Source organism: Dipodomys merriami, unplaced genomic scaffold (assembly GCF_024711535.1).
Source record: "Dipodomys merriami isolate MVZ:Mamm:240054 unplaced genomic scaffold, mDipMer1.0.p SCAF_365, whole genome shotgun sequence".
NCBI lineage: Eukaryota > Metazoa > Chordata > Mammalia > Rodentia > Heteromyidae > Dipodomys > Dipodomys merriami.
Window position 1 is genome coordinate 404,687 of NW_027205215.1, and position 17,555 is coordinate 422,241.

General features: G+C 43.3%; 1 protein-coding gene across 3 annotated transcripts in view; it reads right to left on the minus strand.

Annotated features, from left to right (window-relative positions):
- LOC138804446 (dual specificity protein phosphatase CDC14A-like) overlaps positions 1 to 17,555 on the minus strand; it is a 151,370-nt gene that overhangs the window by 58,575 nt on the left and 75,240 nt on the right. For all 3 annotated transcript variants that reach the window (XM_069988704.1, XM_069988705.1, XM_069988703.1), the window contains exons 8-9: positions 9,629 to 9,716; positions 1,285 to 1,515 (exon numbers count right to left, since the gene is read on the minus strand). In XM_069988704.1, the coding sequence (XP_069844805.1) occupies positions 1,285 to 1,515; positions 9,629 to 9,716 (319 nt within the window). The remainder of the gene's footprint in view (positions 1 to 1,284; positions 1,516 to 9,628; positions 9,717 to 17,555) is intronic.

The following is a 17,555-nucleotide window of genomic DNA, read 5'->3' on the forward strand; positions in this document are numbered from 1 at the left end:
CCACCAAGTACCTCCACCTACTCAAGTCTTAAACATAGAAACGAGGGCCTACAACACGGTATTTTAATTTCTGTCAGTACCAAAGCCACAGGCATCTGAATAAGGCAGTTACAGCAGCTCTAGGCACAGGAAAAGAACAGTTCCATCCCCAACACCTACTAGCCAATTAGCATAAAAGGCAACATTTCTCCCCACCCCACCCAGACACAAAACCAAAAGAACAGCACCACCTAGTGGCTGTGTGTGAGAACGTGGAGGCTGCATCCCAAGCTGGCCAACATCACATCACCAAAGTCAAACATCCAGTAAAATTATCTTCTACCAGGCCAGCAAATCTAAAGTGGATTGTGAGCCTCCTTCAAGTCTCATGGCCGAGGACAAATGCCACTAGCTCTCTGGGTAGCTGACACTGGGTTTTCAGATGAAATATAGAATGGAGGTCCCAGGCGATATTTGAAACAGACAGACCACATAAAAGTATTCACTAGCCAAGCTCACGCCTGTAATCCTAGCTACTCAAGAGGCTCAGATCTGAGGATCACGGTTCAAAGTCAGCCTGGGCACAAAATTCCGTTAAGACTCTCATCTCCAATTAACCACCTAAAAACCGGAAGTGAAGCTGTGGCTCCAAGTGGAAGAGAGCTAGCCTTGAGAAAAAAAACAAAAACAAAGACAAAAACTCAGGCTCAGTGCCCAGGCCCTGAGTTCCAGCCCAATGACCAACAAAAGAAAAAGTACTCACTCTTTGTGTAACACTCAAATTTCACTGGGAATCCTATATTTTTACTTGCTAAATCTGACAAGCCTGTAATTACTATGTTCTGAACAACCTCATCCCCCCCCCCAAAATATCCACCCCGACAAGTCGTTGAGTTCATCCAGAGGTAGGCTCCCATTAGTAGCCAGTAAGACAGTGGCCAGAAGATATTCTGTTCCATAGAGGAAAAAAAAAAAAATGAGCAGGTAGAAGGCAAGCACTAGTGGCTCCTATCTGTAATCATAAGGCTGAAATCCAGAGGATCACAGTCCAAAGCCAACTTGAGTAGCAAAGTTTATATAAGATTCCATCACCTAAATAATCACAAAAAAAAACCTGGGCTGGAATGTGGCTCAAGTGGTAGAGCACCAACCCAGCAAGCAAGTGTGGTGATATACAGACTCCTTATGGTTTCCTGAGGTCCCAACTGGCTCTGTTGAAGTTCTCTGTGGTTTGGGGAGGAGAGGGGAGGAAGGGGGGTTCCATCCCAGGCAGTGACGTCCTCCCCCCCAGGCCATGGCGCTCACCTTTGCAGTGGACGGCGATGGCCCCGGTGGTATTCTCGCAGATGTTCAGGAATCTCCGCACGATGTTGTCGCTGGGCGTGCTGCCGTCGATGAAGAAGAGGTCGTAGTGCTCAAAGCCCGCGTCAGTGAAGCGCTTGGCCTCGTAGATCTTCTTGTTGAGTCTCACGATGGCCGTCACGTTGTGCTTTTTGAAATAAGGGAAGTAGGCTTCGGGGGCGTGAAGAGGATAACCTTTAAAGCAATAAAATAAAAAGAGAAGAGGAGCCATAAGCAACAGGTGTGCCTCTCGACTTGCAGTGCTCTGACACACATAACCCTCAACCATCACCAGGGCAGAGCACAAGGGACGCTGGAAGAAAAGTGTGCTATGTATGCAATCTGCATCAATAGAACCATCAGATGAGGTGAAGGCAAACTGTTAAGTATTAATGTTCCAACTCTCAACCTCGAGGATTTCAATCCTGGGAACATCCATCCTCCAGCCCTCGCCAAAGAAATAAAAGACATCCCACAAGCCCTCCCGTGTCCACATCACAAACCAACTTGGAAAGAGTCTTTGGAGATTTATTTCCCCTCATGCATTATGCTTCATTGAGCAAATACACTTCAACTACAGTCAGAACGTTTATGCCAGAGACATAGCGTCCATCCATCGTATAATCCCCAGCAAAACTGGCTCATGACTCAATAACAATGGAAAGAATAATAGAGTCACTGAGAGTAGATCTGTGTGTGTATGTGGGGCTTAAACTCAGGGCCTGGGTACTGTCTCTTAGCTTTTTCACTCAAGGCTAGTACTCTACCATTTAAGCCACAGTTCTACTTCTGGCTTTGTGATGATTAACTGGAAGTAAGAGTCTCACAGACATTCTTGCTCAAGCTGGCTTTGAATCATGATCCTCAGGTCTCAGCCTCTTGAGTAGCTAGGATTACAGGCATGAGCTACCAGGCCCCAGCTGACAGTAGATTTTAACCAACAACAACAAAAAAAAAAAAAAAAGATAAGTGTGCAGGGCACACACCTGTAATCCTAGCTACTCAGGAGGCTGAGATTCGAAGATCATGGTTCGAAACCAGCCGGGGCAGAAAAGTCCCCTGAGTCTCTTCTCTCCAATTAACCACTCAAAAACTGGAAGTGGCGCTATGGCTCAAGTGGTAGAGAACTAGCCTTGAGCACATAGAGGCTCTGGGAGAGTTCCAGGCACTGAGATCAAGCCCCAGGACTAGCACACACAAAAATAAAATAATTATTAATTGAGGAAAATAAGCTGAAAGCATAACATTCGGGTGGATATATTTTTTTTCTTTTTTTCTTTTTTTGTCAGTCGTGCGGCTTGAACTCTGGGCCTGGGCGCTGTCCCTCAGCTCTTTAGCTCAAGGCTAGCGCTCTACCACTTGAGCCACAACGCCACTTCCTGTTTTCTCCTGCTTAAATGGAGATAAGAGTCTCCTGGACTTTCCTGCCCGGGCTGGCTTTGAATGGCAATACTCAGATCTCAGCCTCCTGAATAGCTAGGATTACAGGTGTGAGCCACCAGCGCCCAGCGGATATTTTCATTTACAGAGGGGAAAGGAGACACTGAATGTGCAAATGGCCTCAGAGCTGCAGAAGCGACTGGGCTGCAGATCTAGTCTTGGCCAGTCAAAGTGATCAGCAGGGAGTCTGACCACTGCAAACCTGGCCTAGCAGCCCCAAGGGTTAGGGGGTCTCATTGCTCAGCTATACAATTATCCCATCGGTAAACCATCCAGAGTCTACTAATGGATGGCCATCCTGGTGAGCGGACCGACCTCATCAGGGATTGATTCACCATGGCGGGCTCCTGGGGTGGCAGCCAGAGGCCAGCACAGTGAAGCAGAGGCTCCCACTGCACCCGTGGCTACGTGTCCTTCTGTCTTGGCTTCGGCTTGTGTTGCTCTTATTTTCTCTCAGCTCCAAACTGACCCTGGGTGGCATCGCTTTGTGGTCTAGGGGGTCTAGAGATGACCCCCTGTTTTTCCTGTTGGCTTCCAAATGGAAGGGCCTACCGGCAAACCAGAGAAGTGGGCGCCTACTGTTTCCTCCATAATGTTCTGGATTCTTCCTTGTTGTCTTTTGTTCTCTCCTCTCCTCTCTTTTCTCTCTTTCTGTAACAAACTCCTTCTATTAAACATCCTCTGCTCAAAATACCTGTTTTGGTCTCTTCCTACCTGGTTCTTGCAAATACACTTTCCAGGCAGGAAAATCAGGAACATTCTAGATCGCCTATGAGCACTACCAGCTCAGGATCTAATCATGATCTAGATAATGAACTAAGCCTTGTTCTGGAGCCCTCTTTTAGAGTCTATGGTCTAGTTAACATATTTCAATCAATGCCTGTGTAGTTGCATTTGCCACCGTTGATTCCTACCGCTTGCAACATGTGGCCAAAGTTACACAAAAGATGTGAGGCAGAACTAGAAGGCAGGCCTAGCAAAGCCCAGCCCAGAACTGCGATTTCGATCAGCCATGCCACTTTGGGGCAAGCAGGTAACACAGAATATACTTAACACCTCCTGTGTAGAAACAGCAACTTATGCATGCACGAAAACATAGGCTCTTCTGTTAACAAACAAACAACAGTCTGTTTTCCTGCTTGGTTTCTTTGCTCCAATTGCTTTCCACAATGAAGTAAGAGCTTCTCCATGAGGCGAGGAATGGGAAGAGAAAGGACTTTAAATACATGGGAAGCCTTCCCCGGGTGTGCTAGGTTGATGGGAGCCTCTGCCTTTGGGTGCCTGATACCTCCGTACCTCCATTTGCTCACTGCATAGTCGGATGTCAACCCACCCCTCACCTTCCTACCGCCACAGCTGAAGAACTTCTCATTTTCACTCATGTCTGAACTCAGAACCTCATGTTTGTTCAGCTCTGATTCCTCAAAACTGATGCTCCACCACCGATGCCTCCTGCCCTGTTTTCTGGTGGTCATTTTGGAGTTGGAATCTCACACAAACTTTTCTAACTGGACTAGCTTCAAATAGGATCCTCTAGATCTCTGCCTCCTGGGTAGCTAGAATTATAGGCTTGATGCACCATCACCCAGCTGTGCTCTTTTTTTTTTTGTTTTGTTTTGTTTTAAGATCAATTTCCACCAGGAGTAAGCAGAGAATTTAGTTAACACAGCTAAGCAGACTATTAAAAGAAACAACGGCTATCTTTTATTAAGAGAAACAATGGCTATCTTTTGAGAAAAGGACATTGGACATACTTTTGAAAATAGGGCAACAGGACACCAGGATAATAAGAACTATCATTATCACATGCAAAGTTTACTAGTCACTTACTATGTCCCAAGCATGAACTTCACTAAGATAGTCATGAGAATTCACTCACAGACCGGTTCTCAAGTCCACTGCCAGGAACGCCAACTGTCCCTGGCACACATAGCTCGTAAGAGGTACAGCCAGCCTCTGAACCTCAAAATGAGACTCCCAACACCTGTGCCACAGCTGATTTCGGGTAAGACTTGCCTTGATTCTGTGTATTAGGCTTTCTGCTAGGAGGATACAATTTTAAATATTAAGAACTGCACTTCCTTGAGTTAATAAGCAGGATGTTTTGACATCCTTAAGATTGTTTCAAATTCACTGAAACCAACATATAATGAAAATAACCTGTGACCTCTCACCAACTGTTTGGGGGTATCATCGGTGCATTGGATGTCTCTCTATACAGGAGCTTTAGCAATATTCACCTCCCTGGGGAACTCTCAGATCACCAAAAGTGACTGGTCACACCTCCGGCCCTTACTGCAATTGGCCACTAGATGGTGTTATGGCCTTAGCCAGGGACAGGCCCAGCCCAGGCCCTTACTGCAATTGGCCACTAGATGGTGCTATGGCCTTAGCCAGGGACAGGCCCAGCCCAGGAGGTGAGCAGACCACACACAGAAATTCTCAATTACCAGGTTTTTTTTTAAAAAGTATCTTCTATACATAGCTGTTCAGTTCTTTCTTTTTAAAATTAGGAAACTAAAACAAACAAACAAAAAAAGCAGAGTTAAATAGAAGTCCACCAGGTAGGCCATTATTAAAAGCATAAAGAGCAGAGCAATGTCCAAAGACAAAATATGTCGACTAGGTGCCTTAATGATAAAAGTCATAATCATACTGTCTGCTAGCCTACTCTGTGCCTACCGCTGTCCAGACCCTGCCTCATAAGACATCTCCCCCCTAGCTAAATGGCTGTGATGTGAATCCCACGGTAATGGGGAGCTCCCCAAGGTTCACCCCATTGCCAGACAGAGCCAGGATTCCACCTGCCTGGGTGTACCGGCCATCTCCCACCCAATGAGCAGAATGCTGAAACAAAATGGATTTTCTGTGTCAAGCTACACCCCTCCCTGTGTGTGTGTGTGTGTGTGTGTGTGTGTGTGTGTGTGTGTGTGTGTGTGTGTGTGTGTGTGTGTAAGTGAGAATAAGATTGCCTCTTAAAATATTTTCTTAAACTAGGTACTATTGGCTCACTCCTACCTACTCAGGAGGCTGGAATCTAAGGGTCAAGATGGGAAGCCAGCCTGGGCAGGAAATTCTGTGAGAGTCTTATCTGCAATAGACCATCACCACACACACACACACACACACACACACACACACACACACACACACACACACACACACACACACACACACACACACACACACACACACACACACACACACACGGCCAGAAGTGGAGTTGTGGCTCAAGTGCACAAAAGGTGAGGGAAAGAACCTGAATTCAAGCCCCAAGACCAGCACCAAAAAAAAAAAAAAAAAAACACTTTTTTTTCATCTGAAACCTAAAAGAGCTACTCCGTTCTGGGGTTATCTTTCCCTGATCAGTGCAAAGGTGTTAAATAAAGCCAGGAGAATCAAGGCACAATGAACCTCTAGCTAACCTCTGTTGGCACCAACGCACCCTTAAGACTCTTAAAAGTATATTGTGCTAGGAATTTTAAGGTTTTCTTTAGATTTATCCTAGCGATAGCTATTTGATTAATTCCTTTTAAACCTCAACTTTTCTACTAACACACCCCTAAAGATCACTTCCTGCTTTCTCAGGAAACATGGGGTTTCTCAAAGATTTTTGTTTTGTTTTTGCTTTTGTTTTTGATGTTGTTTAAAAGGGAATGTACCAGACTGGTACCAGTGGTTCACACAGTGATCCTAGCTACTCAGGAGGCTGAGATCTGAAGACCACAGTTCAAAACCAGCCCAGGCAGATAAATCAAAAGACTCTAATCTCCAACTGATGAGTAAAAAGCCAGAAGTGAATGTGTGGCTCAAGTAGTAGAGCACCAGACTTAAGTATAAAAGCCAAGCATTTTAAGAGAGCTTTGTTTTCAAACTAGAACTCAAATTGTAATTTCATTTTTAAAAGCTGAATGTAAAATAACTGGGTTATAGTATACAATAATAAACTCTTAACACCAAAAAAAATTTAATTAGTTGGACCAAAAAGATTTTTAAAGATTTTTACAGTTAAGAATCACTATACTCAATCCCTGGCACACACACACATACACACACACACACACACACACAAAGCATACATAACCTGTCCAGTCATTTCTTTCTAAGAAGTTAGAGGGGGAAAAAGTTGCCAAAAGCTATACAACTTTTGCCAGGCAGATTAGTTTTTAAAAGCTGAAAAGCTATAAACAACTTACAATTCATTCAAAAATAAATTACCAAAACTATGTCCCAGTGATACAGGAGACTACTACACAATGAGAAAAACTACATCTATCTATATTTGCTTCCACAAAAGGCGGTCTATGTTAAGTGGGAAGCGCTGAGACAGTCATTATGCTGTGAACCCACATTTGTTTAAAAAATAGTATAAATATATGTGTACACAGACATATGCTACTGAGAGAGTTGAGATGTGTCCCAGTAAAATGAAGAGAGAAGCAAAGAGAGAAAAGCACCAACACCCTGCCTCCAACTAGTAAAACTAGTAAACCCCAGTAGAATTATAGGTTTACTTTTACATGCTTTTTTATTAGGTCATCTACATTTTCTTCTTTTTCAAAAGAGAGCATGCATTCGCTCTATAAAACAAACTTTGAAGTGACTCGTTGTGGCTTTTGTCCTCTATTAAAAAAAAAAAAAAAACTTGGGTAAAACAACGTGAATGCCAAATAGGGAAATTCTTTCCACTTTGCCAAATGACTGTCCACCAACATAGCCACTTCTGAAACAACACTGAATCAGGTAATTTTGTACACAAGGCAGGCTTCATCAATCCTGGGCTTGAAAGACTGTCAGAAAACAACTTTCCTCAAGCACTCAAGCTATTCTTCCTACCAACCAAGCAGGGGTTACTTAATCGGTGTCCAGCAGTAGGGAGGGGAAGACTTAGTAGTTCAAGACCGAGAGATTCTAATTCTGGCTGCTCTGTTTGCTAGCTTCACTCTCTAAGGCAAGGTTGTCTATCTAGTGAAAAGAACATGATTCAAGCAGTATCATCTGGCAGGTAATAGGACATGATATGCACACACTTATGGAGACCCACACATTAAAAACACATCTAAACACATGGAGAGCAATATAAAACTAGATTTTTATTTATTTATTTATTTTTTGGTCAGTTGTGGGCCCTGAACTCTGGGCCTGGGCGCTGTCCCTCAGCTCTTCAGCTCAAGGCTGAAGCGCTCTACCACTTGAGCCACAGACCACTTCTGACTTTTTCTGCTTATGTGGTACTAAGGAATCGAACCCAGGGCCTCATGAATGTAAGGCAAGCACTCTACCACTGAGCCACCTTCCCAGCCTCTAAAACTAGATTTTTGAAGGAAGAAAAAGGAGAAAAGAGGAGGAGAAGAAAAGAAGGAAGAAGAGAAGATGAAGGAGGAGAAGAAAGAAGAAATCTCAACCAATCTAATGACTCCAAACTAGATTCCCTAAGAAAACTGGCATTCTACCTCTATGACCCGATAGAACAATAAGATTATGTTCCTTTTCATTTTATGTACTTTCAATTAATTAAATTTTTGATGGCTATCATTACTTATTATCTAAGCAATGTAACAGATGAAAAAAATGAATAAAGTAGAAAGTATTAATTGAATCCCATGTTCATTCAAGAAACACAAAACATTTTGTGGGTTACATGACTCACACATAATCCTGCAATCCTAGCTACTCAGGAGGCTGAGATCTAAATATCCTGATTCAAAGCCAGACTAGACAGAAAAATCTGAGACACTTTTATCATCAGTTAACTATCAAAAAGCCAAAAGTGACACTGTGGCTCAAGTGGTAGAGTGTCAGCCTTATGCAGGAGTGCTTAGGCCTTGTTCATAGCCCAATACCAACACACACACACACACACACACACACACACACACACACACACACACTGGTGGTTTGCTTTTTAAATTTTCTAAATGTATATTCTCATTACTACACACACATATGCTGGAAATATTTCAGTATTTCAGTTACTGTCACTGAGGACATTGTTACATAGTGTTTCAATGGAACTAAATACAGCAATGTTGTAGCAATGTTTAGAAGCCCATATCAGGGTTGAAGAACTAGTTCTGCTTCCTAGTATGTGTCCTGGGGAGAGTTCCCCACTAATAAGCCTCCATTTCCTCCTCTGTAAAACAGAGATAGTAGTATCGACATCTCACAGCTATGTGAATACTGAACTAATGCTGTATTTGGTTAGAAAAAGCAGCAAGGGATAAGCACTTGATAAATGATAATAAATGATGATGCTGTCAGTGTGGGGGCCATCATTATCATCATCATTATCATTATCATCACCATCATCATCATCATCATCATCATCATCATCATCATCATCAGAATTATGGCGGGAATTCAGCAATCTACTCAATGGCTTGACCAGTTTGTCTCTGGGACTCAGGAACTTCTTTAATAACTTGTTCAGATAGAGCAAACATTAGATAATCATAGACAGAGAGATAGATGACAGGTGTATATAGAGAGAAAGATATGTGTGTGTGTGTGTGTGTGTGTGTGTGTGTGTGTGTGTGTGTGTGTGTGTGTGTGTGTGTGTATAGAATCAACCTAAAAGTTTATATTGTTTTAAAACAAAACATTATAGCGCCACCTACTGGAAGTTTAACATTTAATACACAAGTTACTATTTTTGATTTTTCATTATGAATAAATATTCTTTGAAATATCACCAAAGGAAATGGGTGTATCTGGGAAATTAAGGAAACTGTACTAAAGTGAACATTTAGATGGTGGAATGGGAAAATGATGGGTGGGTGGCCGATTAAGAATCACCAAACACTTAGATGGGCATGATAATTGTAACCCCCTTGTACAACCTTGTACAACCAAATAAAAACAGACCTACCATTTTCGATTTTGCTTTTAGGATGAGGTCCACTGAATGCTAAAAATTTTCCTGGAACAATCCAATTGAAGTCACCATTTTCAACTCGCTGGCAGAAGATTGTGGAAAAAAAAGAAAGAAAAAGACTTTACAATTAGTATACAATTTAAGAAACCTTTACAAATAAAACTGCCTTTCATGTTAATACTAGACTTCTTGGACCTACAAGATAGTACACCACCATGTTATTTGGCTCTCAAAATACTCCTTGTGTGTTTGATCCATTTCAGAAAATGTCCTATCCAGACTGAAGACAAGCTAGTCTATTCTATAAAGCAAGTTTGTCTCCTGGCCATTCTGCAAGGAACTAAAACAGAAATTAACAATGACTACAGGGAGGTGACAGAAATAAGAAGTAAGCGTTTTCCGTGAACACAGTAAACAGATTTTAACCAATTAAAAAAATAGCATAAACACTAGGTTCATGATGAACACACTCCCAAATATTTTCAATTTTTGTGGACAGTTACATGCTGATTTAAGACTTCGAAGGGTCAGGAGGCAGGAGGGCGGGGCTCAGATTTCTTACCCCTGGAGGTCCACCACAAATCCCAGTCAGATAAGGTGACCTGCAGGGACTGCCAACCTAAACAAGGGTCAGCAATAAAGGTGAGTGCTTAATCACCCTACAGGGAGGCCGAAAGAAGGCGTCTGAGGGCTGGGAATGTGGCTTAGTGCTAGAGTGCTCGCCTAGCATGCGTGAAGCCCTGGGCTAGATTTCTCAGTACACAGAAAAAGCCGGAAGTAGAGCTGTAGAGTGGTAGAGTGCTAGCCTTGTGCAAAAGAAGCTCAGAGACAGTGCCCAGGCCCTGAGTTCAAGCCCCAGGACTGGAGAAAAAAGAAGAAAAAAGAACAGAATGCACACAATCCTCCCACTGAATTTCCAAAGGATATCTCCTTAGCTTTGAAATATTAGTTATTTTGAAACAGGTTTTGGATTACCATGAAACCAAATAAAACCCATCTATTAGCTGACTTTGATCATCACTGGTCAGCCTCTAGTCTATACACACTCTAAGAGGGATTCAAAAAAAAGGTTTAAGAGACCAGTGCTGGTGTAATCCTAGCTACTCAGAAGGCTGAGATCTGAGGATCGAGGTTCAAAGTCAGCGATGGCAGGAAACTCCACATAAGACTCTTATCTCCAATTAACCACTAAAAAAAAAAAAAAACCTGAAATGGAGCTGTGGCTCAAGTGGTAGAGTATTAGCGTTGAGCAAAAATGCACAAAATGTATGTATTCCTCTTTATTGCTTTCTTCCCCGGGGCCTGACCCCAGGCCTCTTGGTCTCCATCTTAGGACAGAACCTCCTATGATTGCCCAGCAGTGGGAATCTGAGCTAAGTAGAGTCTGTACTCTTCTATAAGAACTCTGTATAACTCAATTGTGTAATCATTATTAAACAAACTGGAATACTGCCATCAAGAAAAAGCTAGCACCACTCCTTTATTTGCTTACATTACACATTGTGATTGGCAGACAAATCAAAACTTGACTATATAATGTTCCCTTTCGAAGGCTGGGTGTATCTTTTTCTGTGCTTCAAAGGTGGTAACCGAAGCTTGACCTGACACCTTGGGAAGGTCTGCACGTCATTCATCTAGTTGTAATAAGCGTAACATTTCCCTCATGCCCTAAGTCTCGAGAGATTCAATGAGTGTTGAGTGCACACATGTTGCTACTTATTTACAACAATTTGAAGACAAAATCCAATATACAACTCTTTAGCGCAATTAACCATTTTCTTATTTAACTAAAATAGTCTCAAAGTAATGATTCCCACATTGCTCTTGAATCATGATGAAGCTTAAAACACTAAACTACTTAAAACTTCACGAATAAGAAGTATGTACTAATCATCTAAAGAATAAAACCAAGTCTAGAAGGAAAAAAAAAGCAAGTTTCTACGTTCACGATATCCGTGTCCTTGGCCACCAATGTAAATAAATATATTGTGTCCTATCATTTTATTTTGATTATGCACAAATGGCTGGTTAAAAAGTAGCCTTGGGGGGGGGGGCATGGGAGGAGAGGGATGGGAAGGGGAAACAAAGGAGGAGGCAACAATGGTTGATAAGAAATGTACTCATTACCTTGCTCATGTAATTGTAACCCCTCTGTATGGTACTTTCACAATAAAAAAAAAATTATTAGTTAAAAAAAAAAGTAGCCTTTTATATAGCCGGGTGCCAGTGGCTCACCTGTCATCCTACTTATTCAGCAGGCTGAGATCTAAGGATCACAGTTCAAAGCCAGCCCAGGCAGGAAAATCCATGAAACTCTTACATCTAATTAACCACCAGAAAGCAGGAAATGGAGCTGTGTCTCAAAGTGGTAGAGCGCTAAGCTTGAGCGAAAGAACTTGGGGACAGCACCCAGGCTCTGAGTTGAAGCCCCATGACCAGCAGAAAATAAATAAATAAATAAATAAAAATAAAAAGTAACCTTTTATAATCAAACACATGAAAGAGAGGCAGTGTTTCCTTAAGACACGTTCACTCAGGAAACCAAAGGAATATGTCAGTAAATCTTCCTACTCAAAAAGATAAACATTAGATCATCTCCAGCTGTGTTTAGCAGTTTGGATAAGGTTAATGGAATAAAGAGATTTAGGTCTCAGATTTTAAAACCTGGAAAAAAAAATAGCAAGCGAATGGCAGCTTTTAAGATTTTTAACTCCCATTTCCTGCAGAGAGAACAGGTAAGATTCCCTTTTCTAATTTTTTTTTCTATTTCTCCCAATTTTATCCTGTTACACTAAAATAAACGCTGGCTGAAGCTGTCACCTTGTGGGACTCTCTGTAGAGTGAGACCCTTGGAAATGCATGTCCTGTGGGGAGATCAAGGGCCTAGGATTTAGCGTGGGAATCAGGAAGTTAAGGGAACCCTCAACTATCATCTGATGATAGAGACCAGGGAGCCCACGCCTGGAAGTGAATAGCACGAGTCTGGGTCCTTCTCCAAGGCATGTACAAGCAAACCCAGAAAACATCTCTAAAGCACAGCTCCTTAAAAAGTACAGAGAAGATAAAATAAAATTAACCGTAAAATAGATGCCAACGAGCTCACTCAGTTTACTTCATCCCAGCAATAAGAGACAGGGAAAAGCCCAGGCAGGGAAGTCCTTGAGACTCCAATATTCCACCAAAAAGCCAGAAGCGCAGTTGTGGCTCAAGTGGTAGAGCACTAGCCTTGAGCACAAAACTTCAGGGAGAGTGCTCAGGTCCCGAGTTCAAACCCCAGGACCCCCCCCACCCCCACCCCGCACACACACACAGAGTATAGTTGGTTAAGCAATACTTTTTTTTTAAGCCACTGTTGAGAAACAAGATTGTAGATGTTTGACACTCTAAGACAATCCGTCAGATAACAGTATTGCCCCTGAAGCTGATATATTGAAAATATGCCATTCTTCACTTTAACTCACGCTTCTTCCATCACAAAAGATTCAGCCTATTTTTCTTGAATAGCTAACTCTCCCAGCACACACATAAATGTAATTGGACTGAAAGGCAGGAATTTTCACAATTCTAAGAAATACATCTGTGTCTCTATTGTGTGCTCACAAATACATCTTTCAGTCCAAACCCTAAAAAGCATTTGGCCTATTTGCAATTGAAGGTCAATCCTACAGTAAAATGGGGAAGATAGCCAGGTGCTGGAGCCACAAGCCTATAATCCTCGCTACTAGCTTTGAACACACATAAAAAAGCTCAGAGCATCCAGGCCCTGAGTTCAAACCCCAGGACCCCGCACACACACACACACACACACACACACACACACGATCGTCCTCAAGGTTGACAAATCAATGGATTGGAAGTTTTGAGACCAGTTCCTTCTCTTGATAAATTTTTTTCTGTCAAGTTGGATAAGCAACTTTGAAGCACAATTTGACAATCACTCAAATATCAGCTAAATCTTTATTACATAGCAAGGATTGTGACTTGATGTCACACATAAAACAAACTGCATTCATCTCTGCATTTAATGGAGTTGTAGATAAACAAGAATGATATGTAATAGAAATATGTGACACAATTACTGTAGCAATTGAGAACTCCATGTAAGGCTCCACTGTTTGCCCATGTAGCTCATTTAATCCATGAGCTGATGGTACTATCATTTCAGTTTTATCCATTCATCTTAGCTATATGCCACCAGGCAAGTATATAAGAGGTATAAAGGTTACAGAGGTAACACAAAGAGACAGAGAGAGAGAGGGAGAGAGAGAGAGAGAGAGAAATACTGGTCTTGGAGCAGAACTCAGGGTCTAGGCACTATGTCTCAGCTTTTATGCTAAAGGCTGGTGCTCTACCACTTGAGCCACAGCTCCACTTCCTGCTTTTTGGTGGTTAATTGGAGATAGGAGTCTCATGATCTTTCCTGCCCATGTTGGCTTCCAACTGTAATCCTCAGATCTCAACCTCCTGAGTAACTTGGATTACAGGCATAAGCCCCTGGCACCCACCTACAATGTCTTTTTAAATATTTAGTTTAAAAGTGCATTCCTTATATTTTCCTAACTTTAGAACCAATGAATGAAAGCTAAGGGAGCTGGGCTCCATTACCTAAATACAAATAGGCTTTAAAGACAGGCACTTTATGAGCTTAGAGCAAAGTCAATATTTGGGTTGTTTGGGTTTAAATTAAGTTTCCACATCCTTTGGCTTTAAATAATAAAGTCTAGATTATTAATTTAGATCTACTTCTGAGCCAGATGTCATGCCTCTGTGAGCAACAGCTGGGAAAGGGAAAGGGAGAGAGAGAGAGAGACAGCTGGGGCCGGGAGGGAGGGGGGAGCAGGAAGGGAGCAGTTGGATGTGGGGCTCTCAGGACTCTGCAGGGCTGCTCCACGACCAGACCTGTCATACTTCTGCTGATACAACACAGCCAAGAAGCGAAAACACAGTCAAAGTCTGCTGATGCCACTCTAATGCAAAATGTGTCCAACCAGAAATCATGAGGCCCTACGGAATAGTGGAGTAGCCAGCAGCTCAGAGGCTCACGCCTGTAATCCTAGCTACTCAGGAGGCTAAGATCTGAGCATCATGGTTCAAAGCAAGGGCATCCATGAGACTCTGATCACGAACAAGGTACAAAAAAGAAGTCCAGAAGTGAAGCTGTGGCTCCTCTAGCCTTGAGCAAAAAAACAGCTCAGGAACAGTGCCCAGGCCACAGAGTTCATGCCCCAGGGCAGGCAAAAAAAGAAGAAAAGAACAGCCGAGTATCAGGGGAGGGGCAGGGAGAGACAGGACTGGCCACGTAGCTGGAGAAAGATGGCCAGAGAGGGAGAGGAAGAAAAATGCAAGCCATAACACCTTACAAAGTTAGAGAAAGTTCTCAGGTTTCCAGGACTAGAGAATGGCTGCACAAGAATTCAGGAGGTGGCCTGAATTGGCGAGAGAAGTTGTTGTGTTGGCAAGAGAAGTTCTAGTAGAACTGTCATGGTGGAGGTCAGAGCGGAATTAGTTCTTGACACTGCTCTTCTTGCAAGAAGTCTGGAGGTGAAAGAATAAACAGGGACCACACGATAATTAAAAATAGAGGGGGGGAAAAACATGAGGAATTGCTTGGGACAAGGTAGACCTCAAAATATTTTATCAACACAACCAACATGATCTTTAACTAGCCATGGGTGCCACTGATTAGCAGATGTGCAAACAACTGAAGGGACCACGAAGAAACACATGGCCTTGGAGAGGTGAGACCAGAACTGCCAAATGGCTCCAGGGGAATGCTTCTAATAGTTCTCCCAGTCGAGTCACGGTGGAAGGCACAGGCCTGTGAACACGGTAGAACCTGCCTGCAATCTGGGGGCCTGCCACTGCCCAGGAACTGCAGCGGGAAACCACAATCCCAGTGGAAGCAGGTTCCATGTTTTCCAGGTCACAGCCCAGGCCCATAAGAAGCCAGTGGAGCCAGCAGTGCCCGGATGACATTCCACAAATGGAAGTCCTACAAACTTCCATTTGCCCTGCACAATTCAATCCAAAGCAAAACCCTGACACGTCATTCTGTAGGTGTCCAACGACACCGATTGACAATGAGATTTCTTGGGATGAGAGACCTAACAAACTTTACTGGTTTTCAAGGTATGTGCTAAGGGACAAAATCAGTAGTCTGCCCGAAAAGGTCAGTATGCCAATTTAGCTACACAATCAAGGACACATCATCAACCTGGAGATTGCTCTCATTAACCCAGTACACTCCATTGACACACAGACCTGGCCTTAGATTACAAAAACTATCTATGTTGCAAATAAGTGGATTTGGTTTGGGTTTTATGCTGGTCTTGGCACTTGAATTCAGTGCCTGGCCCCTGTCCCTGAGCATTTGTGATCATGACTAGTGCTCTACCACTTAAGCCACAATTCCACTTCTGGCCTTTAGATGATTAATTGAAGATAAGAGCCTCATGAACTTTCCAGCCTAGGCTGGCTTCAAGCTACGATCCTCCAAGAAACTCAGCCTCCTGAGTAGCTAGGATTCTAGGCATGAGCCACCAGCACCCAGCTGGGTTTTTCTTCTTAGTTACTCTTACAGCCTAGATTAGCTAGTGATGAGAGAAAGCACCATCATTTCAAGACGATGTCTAATCATAATAAATTTGTTCCCCAGAGGCTCCTGCAAAATGAGAACAGATTCTGAACAAGTCTTAGTCACTTGCGATTGTACAATCATTCATTAGTTCATGCCAGAAGCATTGAAAGACCTCCCTCAGTGAGTGAGCTATGCTACCCAGTTACTTATTCGTATGAAGACAAGTTGGGCATAGCTCCTGCCCTGGAGTCCCCATGTAGAACACAGAAAACACAGTCATGCAAACAGTGTCACGCAACATTGCATGAGATGACCTTCCAGATAGGTGCTTAATAGTAAGCCATAGCACAGAGTGGGTGGAAAGGACTGGGGGCAGAAGGAGGAAGTACGAGCTTGCCCCCAGGCTCCGCAGCAGGCAGCAGTGCCGCCATCTTGGAAACTACATGACTCAGGGGTGAAGAGGGAATGGAAACAGGCAAGTAAGAAGTCTACGTTTCCATTCAGTCAGTGAGGAGGCTGAGAAGGACTTCAAATAGGGGATGGCTTAAAATTTAAAACATAATGTGATGGGATGATAATGATGATGATAATGATAATGATGATGATGATGGGGACACTTGATGCCCAAGAGTCGGGAAAGAGCCACACCAGGCATTCAGAATGGGTCAATGTTTGCTCACAAACCGTTTCCTGATAAGTTGTTCTGTACTGTGGCTACAGGGAGGTGGAAGTATAGGAGGCAACTTGAAAGCTGCTTTTGCCTGGGCCTGGGAATCAAGTAGGGATGGGATACAGGCTGGGTGTCCTGCTTCTCCATGTTGTGTCTATGTCCTTTGTCCTGAGCCAACCTCTCTTACAATCACTTTGCCGCCATCTTGGAACCCAGGGAGGACCAGACCACCTGTCAGGTGGCGGTGACTCTAACTGTAACAAGGCTCCACCTGACCAATCCTGAAGACAATGGGGAGTCCAGCCCACCACTCCAGGGCACCTCTACCCAACTCTACACCTGCTTAGGATGTGGGACTGTTTTGACTGGGTGTGCTTTTTCTCACCCCATGCCCCCCCCACTTCTCCCTGTTTAACCTAAGACAAATGTCTACGCCCCCTGACGACGGCTGAAGACATGCTGAAGCGCTGTCTTCCTGTAGATGCCAGGTAATGAATCTCCTTTCTCTGCCCTTCACCAGGTCTTGCTTGGCATATGGGCGTGGCCATGCCTATGTGTGTGTGGGGGGGCGGATTCCTGGAGTTTGGATCGAGGGTCTGAAAAGTCCGTTTCAAAGTCACTTTCTAGAGCAGCACTACTCTTTTGCCAAAGGCATGTCTTGGGTGAAGATGGCA